At 53.9% G+C, this 22267-nt stretch overlaps 1 protein-coding gene across 1 annotated transcript; it reads left to right on the top strand.

The window, feature by feature from the left end:
* Positions 1-5062: 5062 nt before the first annotated feature.
* DBH (dopamine beta-hydroxylase) lies at positions 5063-21008 on the top strand. Its single transcript, XM_072883467.1, has 12 exons — positions 5063-5404; positions 7719-7865; positions 9295-9552; positions 10982-11158; positions 11604-11706; positions 13187-13353; positions 14101-14244; positions 14358-14396; positions 15385-15444; positions 16089-16216; positions 16826-16985; positions 20874-21008. Exons 1-12 carry the CDS (start codon positions 5063-5065, stop codon positions 21006-21008), a joined length of 1860 nt encoding a protein of 619 aa, XP_072739568.1.
* The last annotated feature ends 1259 nt before the right edge of the window (positions 21009-22267 follow it).

The following is a 22267-nucleotide window of genomic DNA, read 5'->3' as shown; positions in this document are numbered from 1 at the left end:
AGGCAGCTGCTTTCCCCGAGCTCCCCGCCACAAATGTCAGGCATTGCTGCTTTCAGGGCTCTGGAAACCACAGCTTATCTCCCTTGAGGGCTGGCTTTGCATCCGGGGTCGTTAGTGGCAATGAAAGGCCGCAGTAGTTTTTGCAGGTCACCAGGAGGGTTTGGATGTGTGGCTCTGCAGAGGACGGGGCCAGCAACACCCGGCGGGGGATTAATGCTGCTGCCGGGGTTCGTACGGCATCCAGCACAGCCGAGCTGGGGCCTGGGGGATACATCTGAGCACCGTCCATTAAAAATAGCCCTTCTCTGGGGGCTGAAAGCATGCTACAGGTATTGCCTGTGCATTACTGCACCCCTAGCTCTTTTCTGCAGGGGGGTTTGGCAGGCTCTGCCTGGAGCAGGGCAGGGAGGTGCATGGGGACACCGGGGTCTCGTCTCCAGCACAGGATGCTCCCATGCTAGTGCCAGCGCAGTCGTGCCGGCGTTAGCTCCACCGAGAGCTCGCAGGTGGGCAGAAAGCTGCTGCCTCCCCTCTGCCTTCGAGGAAAGGGGCTGAACCCACGGCTCCCATCCTGCAGCCCTCCCGGTGCTCCTCCTGGCAGCTGGCTCACGGGAAGCCGCTCTGCGTCAGCCCGAGCGGTCGGAGTTTCGGAGTCAGGAAACTGGCATTTCTACATCTCATTGAAGTCTTAAAATAAACACCCGGAGCAATGAGTGGAAAGCTGGATCCTCGCTCCTTGCCTGGATTTATGAGCAACGACTGGGGAGAAACTGAAGGGGGGAGAGAGAGATATACATAATTTTTTTCTCTTTAAATACATTCTCACTGCTTATCTGCAAAGTTCAGCTGTTTTCAAGCTGACCTGCCTGTGTTATGCTGTTCCACCGCAAATTCCTTCTGTACAGGAAAGCTCAGGGGCTCCACTTGCATATGCCAGCAACCTGGGGTTTCATCTTTAATAGATGGAGGCAGAACTCATTAGGTAAGGACCCCTTCCCGCCCCCCGGTGAGGATCATTTGCCTTCCTGCCATGCTGGCAGCTCAGCTTCTTTCCCTTTACGATGAGGAAACAAAGCCAAGAGAGGAGGAGAAGTGGGTGAATCTGTGCTTGGAGGAGGTTAGAAATGGGGCAAGGCAAAAATCTGTTCCCAGGGGCTTTTGTAACGCAGCCAGACGTCTACCCAAGCAGCCAGGGCTGGAGGACGAGGAACATCCATCTGATGCTTTCAGACAAGGATCTCAGAGCACAGCACGTCCAGGAACGAGCCCAGGAGCCTCAGGCAAAGGAGGGGATGCTGCTCCTTCAGGAAGATGAGCAGAGCTGTGGATCATTTGAGCCATGGAGCTGCAGACCCAGCCCGGGGCACCGCGGGGGTTTGGTTCTCACCTCCTGTGAGTACGGCCCCAAGAGCTGTCAGGGTGGGAGCCTTTCCAGGTGGCTCTAATGACCTCCCGCATGTTAAGCTGTCCGGCCATGTGCTTTCAAAGCTGACACCAGCAGCAGCAGGAGGTCTGGTGTGCGGCCGGGCTGTGTACTGGGGTCACTGCTCCCACGGGGCCAAGGGACGCGCTCGTCTGGGAGAGCTCAGCTCTCCGGCTTTCTCTCTGCTTTGGCCTTTTGCCTGATAAAGCTGAATGAGAGACCAAAACCTCTAACCGGCAGGTCACCTGGCAAGGAGAGACGCTCCTGATCAATTGCCGCATTCCTGGGTAACGGTTGTGTCTTAGGACAGTAAAACCTCATCAAATTTAACGTAGAGATGCACACGCTGATGATTCATTAAAACACCCGGGCAGTGAGCTGAAACTATTTCCTCTCATTACACAGGCTGGGAAACGTGGATCTGCCCCCGTGACATTGCTGCAAGGACCACGAGTGAAACCCAAGACCCAGAGGGGACCGGAGGGGACTCCGCACAGAAAGCATCTGAGAGCTTCGCTTGTCACGTGAGCTGGCATTAATAAAACAAGATTACAAACTCCGAGACTAAAGCAAGGCAGTGTGTGTGTATCAAAGAGCTTGAGGCGGTTCATTATAATTCCAATTAACGTAGAAAAGTTAATAACCGAAAGAGAATACATCAGACTTTAAACAACTGAGAAGGGGGAGGGGGAGAGACAAAAGGTATCTTTAAACTGGAGCCAAAGTCCCAGCTGCTACAAAAGCAAAGCAATAACAAATACTTCACATCCCCAAAGGTCCAGGTAGGCAGGACCTTCGATGGGAGCCAAACCAGGATGTGAGAGGAGCTGGGCTTTGCATGGGGATCCTTATTTTTGCTTAAATGCTGTGCTGGGTTTGGAAGGTCCAGAAATAAATCACACAAAGGCAAGAGGGGAAGAGGAAGAGAAGAGAAGAGAAGAGAAGAGAAGAGAAGAGAAGAGAAGAGAAGAGAAGAGAAGAGAAGAGAAGAGAAGAGAAGAGAAGAGAAGAGAAGAGAAGAGAAGAGAAGAGAAGAGAAGAGAAGAGAAGAGAAGAGACGAGACGAGAAGAGACGAGAAGAGAAGAGAAGAGAAGAGAAGAGAAGAGAAGAGAAGAGAAGAGAAGAGAAGAGAAGAGAAGAGAAGAGAAGAGGAGAGAAGAGAGGAGAAGAGAAAAGAAGAGAAGAGAAAAAAGAAAAGAAAAGAAAAGAAAAGAAAAGAAAAGAAAAGAAAAGAAAAGAAAAGAAAAGAAAAGAAAGAAAAGAAAAGAAAAGAAAAGAAAAGAAAAGAAAAGAAAAGAAAAGAAAAGAAAAGAAAAGAAAAGAAAAGAAAAGAAAAGAAAAGAAAAGAAAAGAAAAGAAAAGAAAAGAAAAGAAAAGAAAAGAAAAGAAAAGAAAAGAAAAGAAAAGAGGGTTTCATTTCTGGCTGTTTGGGGGAAATCAGCATTTTCTCTGGCATTTAGTTTTGCAGGGAAAATATTTCTAAACACTGTCAATATTACTTAACGCCTGGGAGCTCAGACAAGGCCCTGCTCATGATCAGGGCTCCTTTGTGCTAATTGCATTGTTAGAAAAGCAGGAGAGCAAATCTCAAAGCCTGCAGCATCTCCCATTTGCCTTCTTATTCCTGAGATACTCAGCCTCATGGGATAATTATCTAAATAATCAGTGCAGGGAGGATATTCTCTCCTTGTCCCATTCCAGAGTAATGCTATTTGAGAAGAGGAGCACATCCCAGGTGCTGGCCACCCGGTGCTAAACTCTGTACCACACCAATGAGAAACCCCCAGGAGGAAAACACAAGCAGACAGGGACATTCACCTGCACTTGGGTCACCACGACCTCAGCAACCGCGGGACTGGAGACCCGGGGCAGCACCGCTGGGCTCGTCTTTGTCCCAGGTGCTCTCGGGGGTGAAATCCGGGCAATGCCAGCGCTGCCAAGCCCCCGGGGCCACCGGGGCGAGGGGGCCATTCCCTGGCACTGCTGGATGGGGGAGAAGAGCAGCCTTGGAGCTGCCGGGGCAGGAGGCTGAGAAGGGCTGAGTTCTGTTCCCATGACATTTATTAACCAAAAATGTAATCTTCCACCTGGAAAACTAAATTGAGTCCCTGAGGTGCCCTCCACCGGCAATACATCCCCGTGGAGAAGGAGTTCACGCTCCCCAGCAGTAAGATACTTCCTCGCTGCAGTCCCCGGTAGCTGCCTCCTCCAGCCATCCCAGCTGAGTCCGTTCACGCTCCCCGCGTCCTCCCAGGCGCTCCGATGAACGATACGGCACGCTGCTCATAACGTGCCGTTCATTCTAATTTTCTTCCTTTATTTCTCTGAGCATTAACAAGCTGGGGTGACTCTGCTCTGGTTTGTACCCTTTCTGTCCCCGGCTGCTCGGAGTTTGTGAGGCTGTCTCCAACGCCGGGGTGCGCAGGAAAGACCCCATGAGATGCCAGGACCCCAGCTCAGCACTGCCAGGCCATCTCTACCCTGCTAAAATAAACTCTTGCAGCATTTTCCTGGAGGTGTGATCACGATTACATGTAAAACTATTATTAACAGGTTAAAAAAATGGATGGAGGCTGAGATGGGAGGAGAACAGCCATCTCCCACACCGTCTCCGGCTGAGCTATCGGGCTGGCTCACTGGAGCAGAAGGCACCATTGCCACCACCCAAAGCACGGGAAGGACATGTCTTCTCCTGGGATCCTCCCTCTGGACCTGCTCTGAGACCCGCGAGAGCTCCAGCAAATGACACCACAGTCGCCTCGGAAAGGTTAATTTTAAACCCAGCAGCGACTAAAGGACCACGGAGCTCCGCATCACTTGACTTGGCTCAGCTTTCGGCAGCATCTCATGCAAACATGTCCCCAGGGAGGCCAGCCTCCAAAAATAAATAAACAAACACAGAAACGGCTCCCCGGGCTTCGTGCCATTGGCGGGGCCTCTGGGAGGGAACGTGCAGCCAGACCTTGGCACAGGCTGAGCGGCAACAGGGCTGGGGGAGCCGGGGGGTCCCCAGGGTGTGCTGGGGCCGGCTGACCTGCAAGCCACGGACCTGCGTGGTCACTCAGAGGAGCAAAAATCAAACGGGGATGCACGCAGTGATACCCCGACCTGCACCCAGAAGAGCATGGGCAGGGAGCAGGACCAGGACTCTGTGTCCGTCAGGCAGCTGACCCTGGGATTTGATCCCCCCCTAGTCTGGCCACCTTTTGGGTGATAAGTGATCCCAGGCTGGGGGACATGGGGGCTGTGGCTGGGGTTGCTCCCGGGGCTATCCCAGAGCTTTCGCCCTGCAGAGTTGGGCGAGTGGCACCACAAGCAGGGCAGAGCATGTCCACGCAGGGCTCAGGAAGAGCAGCTTGCGAGTAAACAGCCCTTTCCAGCCACTAAGGAAGATTTAAGAGCGAATAACATCAGCCCAGTCGAATTCAATTGCTATTGATAATGTCCATGTGCAATTAGAGCCAATTAAAGGGAGGCAGCAAATGACAAGTGTTTGGCCAGGAGGTGGGGGGGGTCAATACAACAATCCAATTTCCCAACAACCAAATGCAATTAAAGAGTATCGCTCACCCGGCTTGCCCAGGAGGGCCAGCGCATAAATGGGCAAAGCCAGGCAGGCGGGTGCCGTCCTGCCCAGCATGCAGACCTCTGGGAGCAAGCCCTGCCCCTGCCCCAGCTTCAAGCTGCGGGAAGTGGCATCCATGTACTTCACCATGATCGCCGTGTTCCTGGTCATCTTGGTGGTGGCCCTGCAGGGCTCGGCACCCCGCGGGAGTGATTTTCCCTACAAGGTGCCCCTCGATCCCCAGGGGCTGCTTGAGCTCTCCTGGAATGTCAGCTATCCCGAGCAAGCCGTGTATTTCCAGCTCCTCGTCAGGGACCTGCAGTTCGGGCTCCTCTTCGGGATGTCGGACAGGGGCGAGTTCGAGAACGCGGACCTGGCTGTGCTCTGGAGCGACGGGCACAATTCCTATTTTGGGGTGAGTCACTTCTGTGTTTGCGTGGCTGCTTTTGGGGTTGCCTCCCCACGGGTGAATCTGGCTCGTGGTTTGAAAGAGTGGGGCTGGTCCAGGGCTCGGCACACGCTGGACCGCTGCTGCTGCTCAGGGCAAAAAGTGGTCCAAAAGGGCTTGGGGGTTTCTATCCCAGAGGGAGCAACAGATCAGGTCTACGCTATGGGTTTGGCATAGGATCTTAAACCCAAAGAGAAAAGAATAAATCCAGCAGCACATCAGCAAGGCTGAGCGGAACCAACCCCTGGACGGCTCTGCTATGCCGAGCTGCAAAGAGCTCCAATAGATGGTTGTACACCCCCGCTCACACTCACACGCACACACGTGCAGGATGCTTCAACAACTCGGTTCACTTGTGCGCTGCTGTCAGTCACATTAAAAATTAACCGCAGACTCCTGTTAATGACTTTGAGACGGTGCAAAAGTTATCAACCGGAAAGGCTGCTCCTGCCAGCACCAATAACCCAGCTGCGAGTCGCGTTCGACGCTATCGCAGAAATCAACGGGACACAGGAAAACACGACCTGACGGCTGCCTGCCAGCGGCGCGGCGTTATCAGAAATTAAACATGCAAATGTATTTGGGCGGTATGTAAATGCCTGGCGGTAGTAGATGGAGGGGGGAACTAATTTCTAATTTTGCTCTTTGATTTTGCTACTGCAAATCGCTGTCCTTTCTGACACAGTCCGTTTGTCCAGGTTCTTGTTTGGTTTGTCTTTCCGCCTGGGCTGCAGTTACAGTAACTACCCCCGTGCTGTCCGGCAGCTACCCATCCCCAGACCACCAGGTTAGGCTTATTGCAATTGCGCTCGGCTGCAGAAAGCAATTCACATTTTTTCCCCATGTGAGGCTTTCCAGTAAGTTAAATTTTACCTCTCTGCTTACTTCAAATTAACTGTAAAATACATTCTTTTACAATCAGCTGCAATGTGATCTGCAGTGTAATGAAAGGGTGAAAAGGAGGGCTTATTATCTGTACTGTTTTCCTGCTAATTACCAGCCATTCAGGATGTGTGGTGGCCCGAATGCTACAGTATTTCACAGCATCATGTTAAAAAACCATAAAAGATCATTTCTAATCTGCCTTCGCGTGCTCACTGAAAGACAAACAGCGCTGAATTAAACACCGGGCAGCATTTGGGCTTTCTCTTTCAGTTGGTGCTGAACAGCATCCTGCAAGGAGATTTCTATAAATTTCTCCAGTCCTGGTTTTCTCTCTCCCAGCAGCCTTTCTTCTGGATAAGTATGTCAGCTGTTAAAAAGATCCAAATTTGCTTAACCCCCCATGTACTACAAGATTAATTTGCACACCATACTCCTATGAAGACAAATGTCATGCTAGCTTCATGTAGCTGATTTTACTCTCCCCCTCTAAGGACAATATGTTCTCGAAATATCACTCTATACTTCTGGCTGAAATGATGCCAAGATGCTTTATTCTTTTTCTTCTGTTTTTTTCCCCCAAGATAAGAGAACCAATGCCACTTGTGTATGTACAGCAAGGTACTTCTTAGGTGCCTTTTCTCAGTAAACAAAAGGTATCAATGGGAGATGCAAAAGATCGAGAAAACAACACTGTTGAAATCCAAATTATTGCAGGATTTTATACTCCAAACCTTCAAATCCTTCAGCACAGGAGTAACCTACTGCTTTGCTTCTCGGTCTGGCTTTGTCACCATCATCAACAGCGAGCAGTTTTTGGGAGGCCTTGCTGGGCTGCCGAAACAATCTGGTCACAACAAATGAAGGATTTTGAAGAGGGGTAGTGCTTTCTAGGCCTGACACTACAGCCCAGCAAGGGTCTGATCTTAAATTGTAAGCAGCTGGTTTGTGGCAAGGCTCTTGGAGAGCACGTCACCCCCCCCCCGAATGTCCCCCCAGCCAAATACACCCAAAACGCAGCACAGACTGATGCAACACCTTCACGTGTCCCTGCGGGCTTTCCTCCCCCCACCTCCTTTCCCCCAGTCGCATCTCAACTTGTAAAGGTCTTTCTGCAGACTATTTATTAATGCCGGGTCACGCATTTCACAGGTCTGCCTGTGCCGAGCACCAAGGGGCTCACGGCAGGGGCCACGCTGGCACAGCTCTGTCTGTGGGCTGCTGGAGGGCAGCACGGGGCAACCAAAACAAAGGCTCCTTCCACCTCTGGGACGCGGAGGGTGAACAGAAGGAGGACCTCACGACCCGCGGTACCACTGGAGGTCACCGCCGTGGGCTCCTCGGGCTGAGCGGGGCCAGCGGAGGCTCCCGGCTTAGCAGGGTGCTCTTCCTCCCGCAGGATGCCTGGAGCGATGCCAAGGGGCAGCTCCACATGGACTCGCAGCAGGACTACCAGCTCCTCGGGGCTCGGAGGGCTCCTGAGGGGCTCTACCTCCTCTTCAGAAGAGCCTTCAGTACCTGTGACCCCAAGGACTACCTTATAGAGGTACGGCATCGCCCTCACCCCGCTATAGCACATCCCAGCCCCATCCCAGCCCTGGGGCAGAGCTCCAAACCCCAACCTGCATGGTTATACCTGACCGGTGTTTTGTTTTGGGGACAGCATCAGGCGTTTGTGCTGTCTAGGGCAGAAAGGAAGCGTGCTACAGATGTCAGCCCTGGAACATGAGTAATGTTTGGCACGATCTATTTACAACCCCTTATAAACCTCTGTAAAGTGTAGATTTTAGCTCGTTTGCATCATCCGCTCCTGTTAAGCATGTGTTAGGTCTATATAAATACCCTCCTGCATCACTCTGGTTTGCAGTCTGGAGCCAACTGTTTGGAGTGTTACAAAGAGGTGTTGGTGTTGTTCAACGGGAGGCAAAGAGGAGGGTTTTGGCAGGAGCCAGAGCAAAGGGACGGCAAACAGAGCTGCTGCGGTGTGCTTGTGTGTGGTTCGGTGAAGTCTCTCCTGGTCTGCATTCACTGCTCCCCCCCGAGACAGGACGTGGGGGAAATGTTCCCAGCGGGGATGTCAAAGAGCTTTGGGGTCTCAGCCATGGACCCTGGGTGCGGGCAGGAATCGGCACCAGGCTCATTTCAGATGAAAGCCTTTGGCGGGCAGGATATTTTCAAGCCAACGTGGGCACAGAGCATCCTTGAGTTTTTGTTGCTAGTTTTCAAAAGCTTGTCTTGTGGTGAGAACGTCTACTGTCTGCCAAAACATGGAGAGTCCTGGAGGGAAAAAAAATCTGTGTGTGAACCGGGAAAAGACTTGCAGGTCTTTATTCTCTGATCCTTTAAGAGAAAATTATTCTCTTTTCCTTTCTTCCTTATCTCCTGTCCAGAGCTCACTGGGTTCAGCAGCACCTTCCTTGCTTGCAGTAGACTTTCAGCACAGCTTCTCGCGGTACCCCCCAACAGAAGCTGGGAGAAAGGGAGGACTTCAGGGACAAGTTTTGTTTCTGCTGTTCCTCCCCAGGCTGCTGCCCATGGCCATTGCCAGGACCAGAGTTTAGGGTGGGATGAGTCCTAAACTGACATGGCCATCCCAGCCTGGAGGTCAGGAGGGACAAGGGGCTCTGAAGAAGCAGAGAGGAGACATTACCCTTATGGGCAGGGGAGAGGTGTGAGGACAATAGTATTAACTCCTTAAGTTTAAAACTGATGCTATCTAGGGAAAACTTTTCAGCCTCTCCCAACTGGTAGGAAACCCTCTGTGATCATGTTAGCCAAAGAAATGCCCCCAAATCTACAGTCTTTCTGGGACAGACCAGCAAAGTGAGCTACTGGTGAAGTCAAGGTGGCTTCCCATCTGGGGATGGGTCAAGAGGCCCATTCCTGGACTCATGCCACCAATACTGGTGCTAATAGTCCATGCAGTTCAAGTTGCTGCATGAAAAACTACCAGATATACTTTGCTCTCGCTTCAGGATGGCACCGTGCACCTTATCTACGGGATCCTGGAGAAACCGGTCCATTCCCTCCAAGCCATCAACATCTCTGCCATCCACAGGGGACTGCAGAGGGTGCAGCTGCTAAAGCCCAACATCACCATCCCTGAACTGCCCAGTGACATGAAGACCATGGAGATAACGGCCCCCGACATTGTCATTCCCAGCCAGGAGACAACCTACTGGTGTTACATGGCAGAGCTCCCAGACGGCTTCCCCAAACATCACATTATCATGGTAAGAGGCAGGAGAAGAGGGTTGCTTTCCCCAGTGCAGATCAGCAATCACGTTCACATTCAGCCCTTCTGCAAAGTCCACCTCTTTCCTGCCCCGTCACAGGGAGGCTTTCAGACCCATACGTCTTCCCTAACGTGGTACCAAAACATCTCCCATAGCCATCCCACCAGCCAGTAGCATCCTCATGTCTCCTAGAGAACCCCAAATCAGAAATTTCTCAGCAGGAGGTGGCAAGGTGGTGACTTTCCACCTGGCACATCGAGCAGATACCAGGGCAGGCTCAGAGCTGACCCCCTGCAGAAGGCAGAGCTGTAGCCATCAAGAAGAGACCCGTGGCAGGATTATGGCACACGACGAGCCACGAGGAATATATAAACATGGGAAACAAAGGACCAGGACTGGGGAGAGCAGGGCAGAGTGAGCCAGGATATGAACTGGCTTCTAAAAGATTAGGCATACTCCAAAAAAACCACAACAAAAAAGGGTTACAGACATAAATGCAACTTGTGTGCATTGCCCAGACGTGTTGCACATGCTTGGGTCACCTCCCACACAGGAGAGGCAGAAACCCGCAGGCAGCCTAGCACCGGGGAAAGGCAGGCGTAACGCCAGTCCGACTGCCCGTCACGAGCTGCTGGGAGAGCATCGCCCCAGCAGGCACGGAGGTGGCTCGGCAGATGACCTGGCACACCCAGAGTCAAAACCACACAACGGGGAGAGGGAAAACCTGACACACGAGCCAAAGTGAGTGCTTAGTGATTTATAGGGAAGAGATGGCGTTGCAAAGGAAAACTCAGAAGGAGGATTTTCTCTCCAACAGATGGTGTGAAATGAATCATCTGTGTGTAAGTAAAAAGTGCGTAACTCCTGATACCTTCCTGCTGCTGCAGATCATTTCTACAGCTGGCGCTTTTAGCCAGAGCTGTTCCTCAGGCTTATTTGAAGTCACTCTTTCTACCCCAAATCCCACTCCCCATGCCCCAAGCAGCTGTTGGCTAGAAATGAAACCCAAGAGCTGCAGGCAGAGCTACCGCAACGTGGCCAGGACCCTCTTTAGGAAAAAGCCATGTCCCTAGGGTCACCTCAGCCCTGCAAAACTGGCAAAGGACTCGGTCATCACAAAGCAGACCGAGATCTTCTGCTGATCAGGTGCATCTGTCACTGGAGAAGGGATGAGATGTTTCTCCATGGGCTCTGGTGGACTCTGCGTTGGTCCCAAAGCCAGCCAAGAGCTCTTGGCCCTTGGTACCTCATGCCCAGAGCAACCTTCCCTCCCCATCGCGCGGCAGAAACTGTCTCCCATTCAGTAACGGATAGCAGACATACCTGCCTTGGGCTCCTTGTGGAGCCTGCACAGAGAGCAGCCCCCGGGGATGGGCTCTCGGCAAACGGTCTTAACGTGTCCTCCTTCTTGGACACTGCTTTGCAGTACGAGCCAGTGATCACAGCGGGCAACGAGGCCCTGGTCCACCACATGGAAGTCTTCCAGTGCGCTGCTGAGTTTGACAGCTTCCCCCATTACAATGGGCCCTGCGACTCCAAGATGAAGCCAGACCGGCTCAACTACTGCAGGCACGTGCTTGCAGCGTGGGCCATGGGAGCGCAGGTGGGTGCAAGATGGGACCCACTGTGCTGGGTGAAAGCTTTGCTCCTGGGCGCTTTCCTGCTACCACCCAACCCTTCCCAATCCCATCCTGGGATTGTCCCATGAGGGCTGCCCCAGCCCCGGTCTCTGCTGGGATCTGTGTCCAGCCCTGCCTGAGCTCCCCCCAGATGTGTCTGAGTTTCCACCTCGCCCCAGCCCACCTCCTCGGTGCCGTAAATCGGTGTGATGCCCCTGCTCAGTGGTTATGCCATTGCACGTGCATGCCGGCTTGCGAGAAGCCTTTTGAAGCAAGACCAGCTCACGAAGCACAACCAAGAGCACAAATCATGTCCCTCAGCCCACAGTGGGGGTCGGGATTATGCCCAGACATTTCCCTTAGGCTTTTCAGCCTTGTCCCCAGGAAAGCCACCCCACCGCTCCCCTAACACCCTCCCTCTGCTTCCAGGCTTTCTACTACCCCGAAGAAGCAGGTCTTGCCTTCGGTGGCCCGGGCTCCTCCAGATATTTGCGCCTCGAGATTCATTACCACAATCCCCTGGTGTTCAAAGGTGAGTGGGCGCGTGGCCATGCCCAGTGCCTCCCCAGCGAGGCAGTGGCAGGAGGGCTGGGTAAGCAGGCACTGCCACCCTGCCAGGAGGGCTTCATACAGAAGAAAACTTGGCCAAAATCAGAGCCCTGTTTGCAACTTTCTGGAGACCTCATGGTCCAGATCTGCGCTAGTGGGAGAAATATGTTAAATCCCCACCATGCTGCTGCCTTTCTGGTCTCAGCGAAGTCATCCTCACCAGAGGCTGGACCCCATCCTCATGCATGCGGAGGGAGGCTCAGGGAAGGGAGCCTGGCTGAGCCCGCAGCCCCCCAGGCAGAAAGTTGCCCCTACACATCGTTCGTGCAGGGCAATGCTCCAAGGCAACACCATTATTTAGCTGGGTGTTGGGTGTCCCCCCAGTTTCTGTGCGTGGTGGTGGGTCTGAGCTCAGAGCCAAGAGCAACAGCGGTGCCGAAGTCACCGAAGCACCAGCCTCGCTGGGGATGGGGGAATTTAGATGTTGTTTTACTGGTACTCCTGCTTCGGTAACATTGTCAGGAGACACATTTAAAAAAAAAAAAAGGATTCCAAACAACCCAGTTTCTTCATTTACATAAAAACAAGTAGCTTCTTGACTACCCAAGTATATTTTTAGGAGACCAGAGCATATGTACTGTAGATCAATCATAGCACATTCGGCAACTCGAGAAGAAACACGTCTATAAATACAGAGCTCACGTCTTTCATAATTTATCTGCTTTTGTGTGTTAACCAATAGTGTCTCCCCCGTTATTCTTATCCCTGGGTGGGCTCCAGCCCAGAGACAGAGGGTTCAAGGCCAGCCTCAACCCCTCTGACCTCCTGAACCTGCCCTTTCCCTTTGCTCGCAAAGCTGGGGGGCAAATGAGAGCCAGAGCTTGGCTTCGCATCTCAGCAGAGCTCGCTGCTGCCTCTGCCTGCCCCACGGTCAGCATCTGCCGGGGGCACACCATGGCTCCCACCAGCTCCTTGGGGGAGGTTAAATGGAGCCATCTCAAATGCAAGAGAGACCAGAAGCTTTCCAAACGCAAGGAGTACTTGCTCCACATGCATTTCTCCGCCTCCCAGGCCCCCAATAACAGCATGGCCTTAATTATTTGGAATTATCAGTTAAAGATGCAATGAGCCATATTTATGAGGGAGCTCTCCAAAGCACCCCATGATCTGTCCTCCTGCTTTGGGCTCTCCAAAGGCACTACTTACCTCCCTTGGGAGCAATTCGACCTCAGGTTGGTGACCTCTCTAGGGGACCAGGCGTGTGTTTGGGGCCGCTCAGTAAAGACTTGTGTATCTAGGATTTTAAAAGAGCAAAAACTGCACACATAAAGCAAGCTGCGAGTGAGAGGCCGGAGCACCTCTCCCCACACCCACAGCACAGCATCATTTTTCACGTCTGACCTTGTCCCTGCAGCCTTCACTTCTTCCACGGTGACTTGCAGCCTCGTCCTCTTGCCCGGCAGGTCGCCACGACTCCTCGGGGATCCGCCTCTACTACACGGCCACCCTGCGACGCTACGATGCTGGCATCATGGAGCTGGGCTTGGTCTACACGCCAGTGATGGCCATTCCCCCGGGCGAGGATGCCTTCGTCCTCACAGGGTACTGCACCGACAAGTGCACCCGGCTGGTGAGTGCCCGTCCTCTCCGCCCCGGCTTCGCCTCGGAGGAGAGAGGTTGCAAACAATTTTTCCCAGGACCCAGGCAGCGGTGATACGGCACCGAGCTCCAGGCTCCCAATTCCCAGTTTTAAACTCCCCGAACCCCTTACCATGAGGTTGCACTGGAAAGAAAAATCTGCCGTGTACAACAAACAGCGAGCAGCTGGTTGGGATGCACTGAATCCCCCTCGAAGCAGCTCTCCTGGGGAGCCATCTGCTCCAGCTCCCCGGGGTACCATTCCCATAAAACTTACTGCCGAGCTGGCCGTGCCTCGGCGGTGCTTCCCTCCACGGAGATGGGAAGATTGGCCTCTGCTTCCGAGGAGCTCGCCAAGAGCTCTCTCATGGACAGTTTCAAAATGCCCACCTTGCTCTCAGGGAATTTTTAGTGGACGTTTTTGTAGGGCCTACCCAAAAGGAACCATTTGTGCCACCACTAACGAATGCAAGGAAGCAAGCAGCGTCCGGCTCAGCTGCTCCTGCTGACTTAGGGCACGGCAGCACATACACTGGATTTGGCAGCGGACCGAGCATCTTTCCCTCTGCAGGGAGCTCACTTCTACGCTGTCCCAACGGCACAGCAATCCCCAAACCCCCGCGCGGGAGCCAGCGCAGGGAGCAAGCATGGAGCTCGCTCCGGTCTCGAGCATGGAGCAAGGGGATGTGCGGGAGAGGGACAGGGTTGGGCACGGGGGCTTGAGCCATCCTTCCCTCAGGCTCTGCCTGCTGCCGGCATCCACATCTTCGCCTCCCAGCTCCACACTCACCTGGCAGGAAGAAAAGTGGTGACAGTGCTGTCCCGGGACGGGAGAGAGCGGCAGGTCGTGAATGCCGACGGTCACTACAGCCCTCACTTCCAGGTACAGGGGTCTGCAGGGGCAGCGGGCAGTCCCGGCTGGACGTCACCCACGGGGCTGCCCCGGGCACAGCACCACGGCGTTGCTCTGACGCGGCCCCTTTCCTTCCCTCCCAGGAGATCCGCATGCTGAAGGAGGTGGTTGCAGTTTTTCCGGTAAGTGGCTCCAAAAACCACAGTGGCTTCCAAATAGTGCAAGAGCTTCCCCTGATCCCACGGCCCTGAGACCCCCGACTCCTTTACACCGCCTCACCCCCTCCGCCGCCGGCAGCCCCTGCCCACGCGCTGGCACCCGCTGCCATCTGGGACCTCCCGGGGGGCTGCAGGAGGACACGCTCCCTGCGGTCCCCGGGCCATACCTGCCACCTCCTCACAGATGCCTCAGGGACACCAGGACCCATCTCATATGGCACCAAAATGGTGTGTGGGCAACCGAACCGTTCCAGGAGCTAAATTAAGCATCTAGTTTAGCTGGGCTTCCTCTAGCAGAGGGAGGCTCCTCGGGGGAGGGGTGAGGGCAAACCATGCATGCACTGCAGGTGCCCCCTCCCTCCTTGCTTGGGGGAAGGAGAAAAGAGATTCGGCAGCGAATGTGGTGGGAATGGGTGGTAAAACAGAGGCTGAGTGTTCCCCGGGGCTGTACAGGGGAGGACGGACCCGGCTGCAAAGCGGAGGGCACCTCCAGGAGCCGTCGTGTCCCAGGAGGCTGCTCAAAGCCTCACCGCCCATTGAAGCCATACCCAGGGCTGTGCTCCGGGGTGTCCCCGCGGGCCCTGGCACCAGCTGTGGACGGGGAGGCAGCTGTGCCATCAAGTTGGGTACAGGTTTGCCGATTCAAAATGTTGCCTAAGTACATATTTTTTGGTGCTTCAACCCTGCAGAAATCCTTAGAAAGTGAGGAAAGGAGGAAACACCATCCCTGGGATATGGCCCTAGGGAATGTCCGCAGGGGATGCAAGTTTAGCAAATGCTCCTGTGGCACCGTGGCGGGTGCTGGTGGGGAAGCAGGCTGCCCGCAGGCTGGCACCTCGACAGAGAGCAGAGATCTGCTACGTTACAAACTCCCCGCTCCCCAAATTTGCTGATTGGAGAGGGGAAGCTCTGCACTCTCACACCTACACGTGTCTGTGTTCCAACCCCCCAGGGCGACGAACTCATCACGACCTGCACGTACAACACGGAGGACCGGAGCCGAGCCACCGTGGTGAGTGCTGGGGCGAGCTCACCTGCCCGCGTGGGGCTGGCGTGTGTTTGCACCCCAGGGTTGGGGCACCCACAAAGTGAGCACCTGCATGAACCCGGGCTGAATCACAGCCAGAAAACAGAGGGAGGGCAGTAAAGAAGCGAGCCCACGAGGCTCTGCTGCCTGCAGCGGGGATGTTAAGGTGCTAATTGAGAAGTAGCATGTGTCACTCTAATTCCCATCACAAACTGTTCCACCGGGGATTAATTGTAATTAAAGAGAAGTGGCACTTTTTGACAGTGCATGTTATTTTCTTACATAGGCAGCAAAAAAAAAGAGCCTGTCAGAGGTACCATCAACAGGGACAAAGCTAAATATAGCAGAGGGATTATAGGAAATCTGCATTTTAATGTAAACCACACGATCTAGCCTGAAGGTCTGTCCTTGCATAAAGGGCGGATGGGCAGATGAGCAGATTGCAGCTGATCCCATGCATCTGAAGGGGGGTGTATATATATATATATATATGTATGTGTATGTGCACGGGTGCACATACAGGTGTGAACTTTGTGCCTTTGCAGCCCCTCTGCCCTCCCCGCTGCCTGTGCAGCCCTGGCAGGGCAGAGCCGGACCCCGCTGCCAGCACGTTTGTGTCTGTGCCGCAGGGCGGGTTTGGCATCCTGGAGGAGATGTGCGTCAACTACGTGCACTACTACCCCCAGACGCAGCTGGAGCTGTGCAAAAGCGCTGTGGACCCAGGCTACCTGCACCGATACTTCACCCTCGTGAACAGGTACAGAGCCCCTGCACAGCGGTGCTGAGGGGAGAGGGACCATCGCAGGGCCCTTTGCTAGTAACACTGGAAAAAAGTTTAAAAAGTGGGGTTTGAGGCGCTGACTGTGCAGTAGGTATGCAGGGGCACTCAGGCGGTGCGGGACTCGGGAGCCATGGCTCGGTGCTGGAGCACGGTCCTGTCCAGAGCAGGTAGCCAAACCCAGGGCTTTAAGGATGGCTGTGTAGTGAGAACCGCCGGGAAGGGAGAGCATTCCTGGGGAGGGACTTCCCAGCAAAAGTCAGTGCATGGCCAAGTGCTTATGTGCAAAGTACTTCTTATAACCCAAGATAGACGCCAAGCATCCCTGCCAGAGAAGCAGGCTGCAGCTCATTCACCCACGATGAGAGGGGCGAGATGCTGACCTGGCACAGGGTGTCCTGCTCACGGGCAGTCCCGCTCGCCCCAAATCTTCCCCCGCAGGTGCCGGCTGCGCTAGGCTCTCCCTGCTCCCAGCACCGACTTCGGAGCCGTTCCAGGCCAAGCTTTAGGCGGGGAGGAATTAGACACATCCAGCGCTGAAAGGGGACAGCACCGATGCGTTTCAGCGTGGCTTTTCTCCTGCCCCAGGTTTAACGACGAGGAGGTCTGCACATGCCCGCAGGTCTCCATCCCGCAGCAGTTTTTCTCCATCCCCTGGAACATGTTCAACAGAGACATGCTGAAATCCCTCTACGGCTTTGCTCCGATTTCGATGCACTGCAACAAATCCTCAGCCGTCCGGTTCCCGGTACGTATAGCTTCACAACCAAAGCTTCACAGCATAACTCCTGGCCGTAGGTAAAAAGCAGCTGGGCAGAGCTGTGCCGCAGGGTGACCATGATGAGATGGGTCAGTGTCGCGGATGGAGTGAGAGTGCACTTCACTCGCAAGAGAGAAGTAAAAATACAGTTTAAAAATATAGTTTATTGATACAGGATAGGGAGTTAACAAAGTTCAATGCGACAGTGTTTTAACAAGATTCGATGGCGAGGCACACTTGGTTATTTACTGCATAGAGGACAGGCTCAGACAAAACTGTCAGGGAGACCCTTCCATTGAGTCCTGAGGTTCGGAAAAGATCCCCTTGCTTTCTAAACTCCTTCTCAGAGAGGAGTCTAGGTGCGGCTAGATCCAGTCCTAGTCCCAGACTTGGTCAACGGTTTAAGTCTAAAGGATTATATGTGCACAATCAATCCTTTATATCACTTAGCTAAGATTTCAAAGTTTAGCATGCTGTTAGTCACTTCCCGAGGATCTGTTGCGGCAAGGAATCTCTCAACCTTGAGGAGTAACCTTGAGAGGCGTCCCTGCTCAAGGGGAGATCCTGGCGTGCAGCCCGCTGCCGTGCAGGAGAGCTCAAAGGGCTCTTGGGCTGCTCACTATTTACAGGGGATAAGATAATTGACCCATAGTCATATTTGCATGCCGACCACAGATTTTAGTTTCTTCGGTGGGCACATTGCACAGTAGCCCTAGGCTATTGTGTTGTTATCTGTCTCCTGAAGCCACTTTGAGCCGATGCAGCCATCGTGACCAGATGCATCCATTACAATCACCACTGGTGGTTATCACCTGGGCAGGGTTGCAGGAGATAAAGGTCCGGGGCAGGGGAAGTGCACCGTCACAGTCAGGTCTCTGGTGCTCAGGACATGGCTGCACCCAGTGGGCTCAGGGCAAGGAGCTGGTGCTGCCTGGGGAGCCCTGGCATCAGCAGGACGCTGAGCCCAGCCCAAACCTGGTGCTTAAAACAACACAGCATGAGCCCGCTGAGGATGTCCTCGGCCAGATTCAATTAGGAGATGCATTTGCATAAAGCGATTTTGAGGCTACTTTCACTGAGCATTAAAGCAGGGCTAGCTCCAGGACCAAGGAGAAACGTGAGGTGGTTTTTAGGATTTTGGCAAATTATATCAGGACCCAGCAGAGCAAGCTCATTACACGCAGCATCTGTGCAGTCTCCAAATGTGGCGATCCAGCAAAACATGAAGGATAAAGGGCCGTGAGGTCTTTAAAGAAAAAACAGGCCCAGCGATGATGGTCATGACGATGATGGTGATGAAGTTTTAAAACTACTGATGGTCCCTATCACCATCAGCTCCCGACGCCATTTATCAGTGTAATAAACTTACATGACATGCAATTTCTGGATCCAGTGCTATCCACCTGTCGTGGTTTAGCCCCAGCCGGCAGCTAAGCACCACACAGCCGCTCGCTCACTCCCCCCTGGTGGGATGGGGGAGAGAATCGGAAGAGCAAAAGTAAGAAAACTCGAGGGTTGAGATAAAGACAGTTTAATAGGGAAAGCAAAAGCCGCGCACGCAAGCAAAGCAAAGCAAGGAATTCCTTCACTACTTCCCATGGGCAGGCAGGTGTTCAGCCATCTCCAGGACAGCAGGGCTCCATCACGCGTAATGGTTACTTGGGAAGACAAACGCCATCGCTCCAAATGTCCCCCCTTCCTTCTTCTTCCCCAGCTTTATATACTGAGCATGATGTCATGTGGTATGGAATACCTCTTTGGTCAGTTTGGATCAACTATCCTGGCTGTGTCCCCTCCCAGCTTCTTCTGCACCTGGCAGAGCATGGGAAGCTGAAAAGTCCTTGGCTAGTGCAGCAACAACTAAAACATCTCTGTATTATCAACACTGTTTTCAGCACAAATCCAAAACATAGCCCCATACCAGCCACTCTAAAGAAAATTAACTCAATCTCAGCTGAAACCAGGACACCACCGCAGCGCCGGAGGATGCCGAGCTGATTGCAGGAAAGACCATCAGCTTTCTGCCCTGGTAAAACCCCTTTAGCAAAGTCTGCTCTGGAGGGGGCAGAAACCCTTCCAGTTCCCTGGAACAGGAGACTCGGCATCCCTCGGCCATGCAGAGCTCTGCTGCAGAGACAGAAGTGGCATAGAAGTTTTGTGCAGCAGCAGAATTATGAATTAAGCCTCTTAATTACGGCCCAAGCAACTCTCTTGGTTCCAGAGAGGTCTGGGGAGCGGCCAGGAAGAGACTGGAGCGGAGCAGAGCCGATGCCGGCACAAAGTGGGTCACAAGCATCGCAGCGAGGGCGAAGGAGCTGAGCTGCCCCTCCTGCTCTGCTGGTGCTTTCAGAGCGAGCCTGATTTTAAGACATCTCATTTATTCCACACTGTTTCTGCCAAGAGAAAAGCACCAGCTTCTAATTAAGCTCGTGTTTTTGCAGTTCAGCGATCCCAAACTTGACGAGCTTTCTGGAAGGACTGAGTGCTGTTAATTATTGGCAAAATCTCAAGGTAACACTTGTGAGTGGCTGCGGGGATGTCGCTGTCCCCAAGTCCCCTGCACCTGCGAGGGCTCGCAGTGAGCTCTCTATACTCTCTATGTTCATATCTCCACCCAAAAGCACTGCAAACAACCACTATTGAGACACTCCAAATACCTTCGATCTACCCCAAAAGCAGGGCGCTGGTGAGGTGCTAGCACAGGGTTTGGGACATGTCGGCGGGGCAGAGTGCCACAGCAGATGGGCTCGGGGCTGGGGCCGAGCCCTGGAGCAGGCACACCCTAAACATGCTTTACTGCTCTCTTAAGCCATAAGGGTACAGGAAAATAGTCGTTTCTCCAGCTGGTGCTTCCCTGCAATGCCCTCCCCTCTCCGGTCACTCCCCGTGTGCTTTGGGAGGGTCCCTCCATCCCTTTCCCCAGGGTTTTCCTTGTGCTGGTGCAGGCTCTGGCCTGTTTCGCTTGACATACTAAAAGGAATTTCATCTGAAAACATAAATTCAGCTTTCATCTTCTTGCTGATGACTCACGGCTCTACCTCTCCTCTCCAGACCTCCCTCCTCCTGCTCACGCTGCAGCTCAGCCTCTCGCTGACGTTTCTGCATGAGCGCGCAGCCGGCAGCCAAACCGTTGCATCGCCGAACCGGAGCTCAGCCCAGACTGAGCCCCCCTTTGCCCTCGCAGCCCCTGCCCGCGTCTCACCCGGCCACTAACCCGGACCAACACGTCACATCTGAGCTAGATCCTGCCCAGCGGGCTCAGCCCTCGGCACTGTCTGACTCCAGCAGATCGCTCCTTGCAGGGAGCATCCCCAAGACAAGGTGCCCCCATGCACGCACGGAGCTGGGGGCTTTGTCCTGGCTGTGGTCACCTTGAGCCCTGATGGCTGTGACAGCCCTTCCCCGGCTCTGCCCCGCGGCACCACATCCAGGCTGCTGCGTCCCTCCCGTTTTGCGGCAGCTGCACATGAAATCCATGCTGGCACACTGCAAACGTTGCCTCCAACCACCCTTCCTTCCAATACCTGGTGGAGAGCATTTTTCAAGGCTGGGCTGAGAGCACAGCAGGTCGGTGGGACTCCCTGGTTTGGGTTGTCTCCATCTGATTTGGTGGGTAACACTTTTTGGGGCAGAAACTCCCTAACTGTGGTGGGTCTGTGCAATGTGGTGCACCGCAGACGTCTGCGTCGCCAGGGGGATGAGTAGGTGCTTCTGCAATACAAATAATTAGTAACACCTCGTAAGAAAACATCCTGGTTTGGGCTAAAAACACTTTGAATGTTAAAGATCATTTCATTTTTACAAGCAGGGAGAAACACAGAGCCTCCAAATACCCGAAATCCCAATGTGGTCTCACGGTACCGATCTCTCTTGCAGGGCGTGTGGGAGAAGCAGTCGCTTCCCACCATCACCGAGAGGCTGCAGGAGCCCGTCCCGCGCTGCCCGCCCGCCCCGGGGCCTCAGGCTGCCGTCCCTGTCCCCCTCAACCTGGGCAAGCTCAGGAGGGACTGACCCAATGCCTGCTCCCTCCACCACGATGGGAAGTGCCTCCAGGCAGGAGCATCCGCAGGGAACGTCGTCCCATCACTCTCCTGGCATCCCTGCCCGCACAGCGATGCCAGCCAGCGCCCTGGCCCCTGCCTCCGGAGGGGGTTAGGGCTTATGAGCTAGAGTTCAGAAAGTACTCTGGAGATGGGAAGTGCTATATTTAGTGTGTTATTAGCAATCCTGGCTCTGAGTAATGCTGCTTTCCGCCCCCAGAATAATAACGTGGAGGTTTGCTATTGTGTCGAACCCAGCGCGGCCCCGGGGAGGGGGAGAAGAAGCCTGTTTTCCCGCAGGGAAACTGAGGCACGGAGCAAAGACCTGCGTGTGAGCAGCGTACAAGCCTTCCCAGTGCCCCACGGTCCCGTCTAGCTCGGGGCGGCTCTGCAGGCACTCTCCCATGCTGGCACCCTGGCAGGGATGGAGGGAGGGAGGGATGCTGCGACTCCCACCCGGCGCTTGCCTCCCCGCTGCAGGGCCTGCGGCTCCCCGCCACGCTCCTCCTCCCACTCCTCCGCGCTGGGGAATATTCGTCTTGACGCCACCAGATGCCAATGGCCGGGAACAAATGATACCTCTGTGATGGGGTTTAGAAAGTGGGAGGGAGAGGAGGGAGGGACATGGGGGGGGGGGGGGGAAACAAACCTTTTGGCAGGAAAAATGACTCCATGAAATACCTAAATGTAAAATTAGGAAAAAAAAAAAGGAAAAATTACTTTTTGCTGTTGAGCTCCAAAGGGAAAATACTCAGGAGGAGCAGAGGAAAGGCCAGCGGTGCTGCAGGAGAGCCCGTCCGTCCCAGCTGGGCCCCTGCCCCTCGCTGCCCTGGGGCGGGTGGGAGCCAGGGCACCTTAGGTTTAAGGAAAAATCTCCGGTCAGAGCACGGCGGATCAGAAAGGCTGTTTTGAAGCAAAACATTATCTTCGCAGGCACGCGGCGCATCCCTGGCTGAGCAGGGAGGCAGTGTGCTCCTTGCACCTCTTCTCCTTCACCAGCTCCCTCATTTATCCCCAGGACAAATGGACAGGACTGCGGCCACCCCCTCCTCTGCCCTCCTCCTGGGCAGCATGGGGGAGTGCAATCACCTCCTATTCAGAGAAAAAATCATCCCAATCTTCTTTTTTAATGTTTCCAGTAAAGCCAAAGCATTTGAGAGTTCAAACGCTTGCCCGTGGCGCTTGTTGCACGAGGCTAAGGAATTGAAATCAGCTCTAAAGAGAGTATAA

Source organism: Ciconia boyciana, chromosome 18 (assembly GCF_034638445.1).
Source record: "Ciconia boyciana chromosome 18, ASM3463844v1, whole genome shotgun sequence".
NCBI classification, from domain to species: Eukaryota; Metazoa; Chordata; class Aves; order Ciconiiformes; family Ciconiidae; genus Ciconia; species Ciconia boyciana.
Note: the sequence above shows the minus strand (reverse complement) of the source record. Positions and strands in the feature narration are given on the sequence as shown.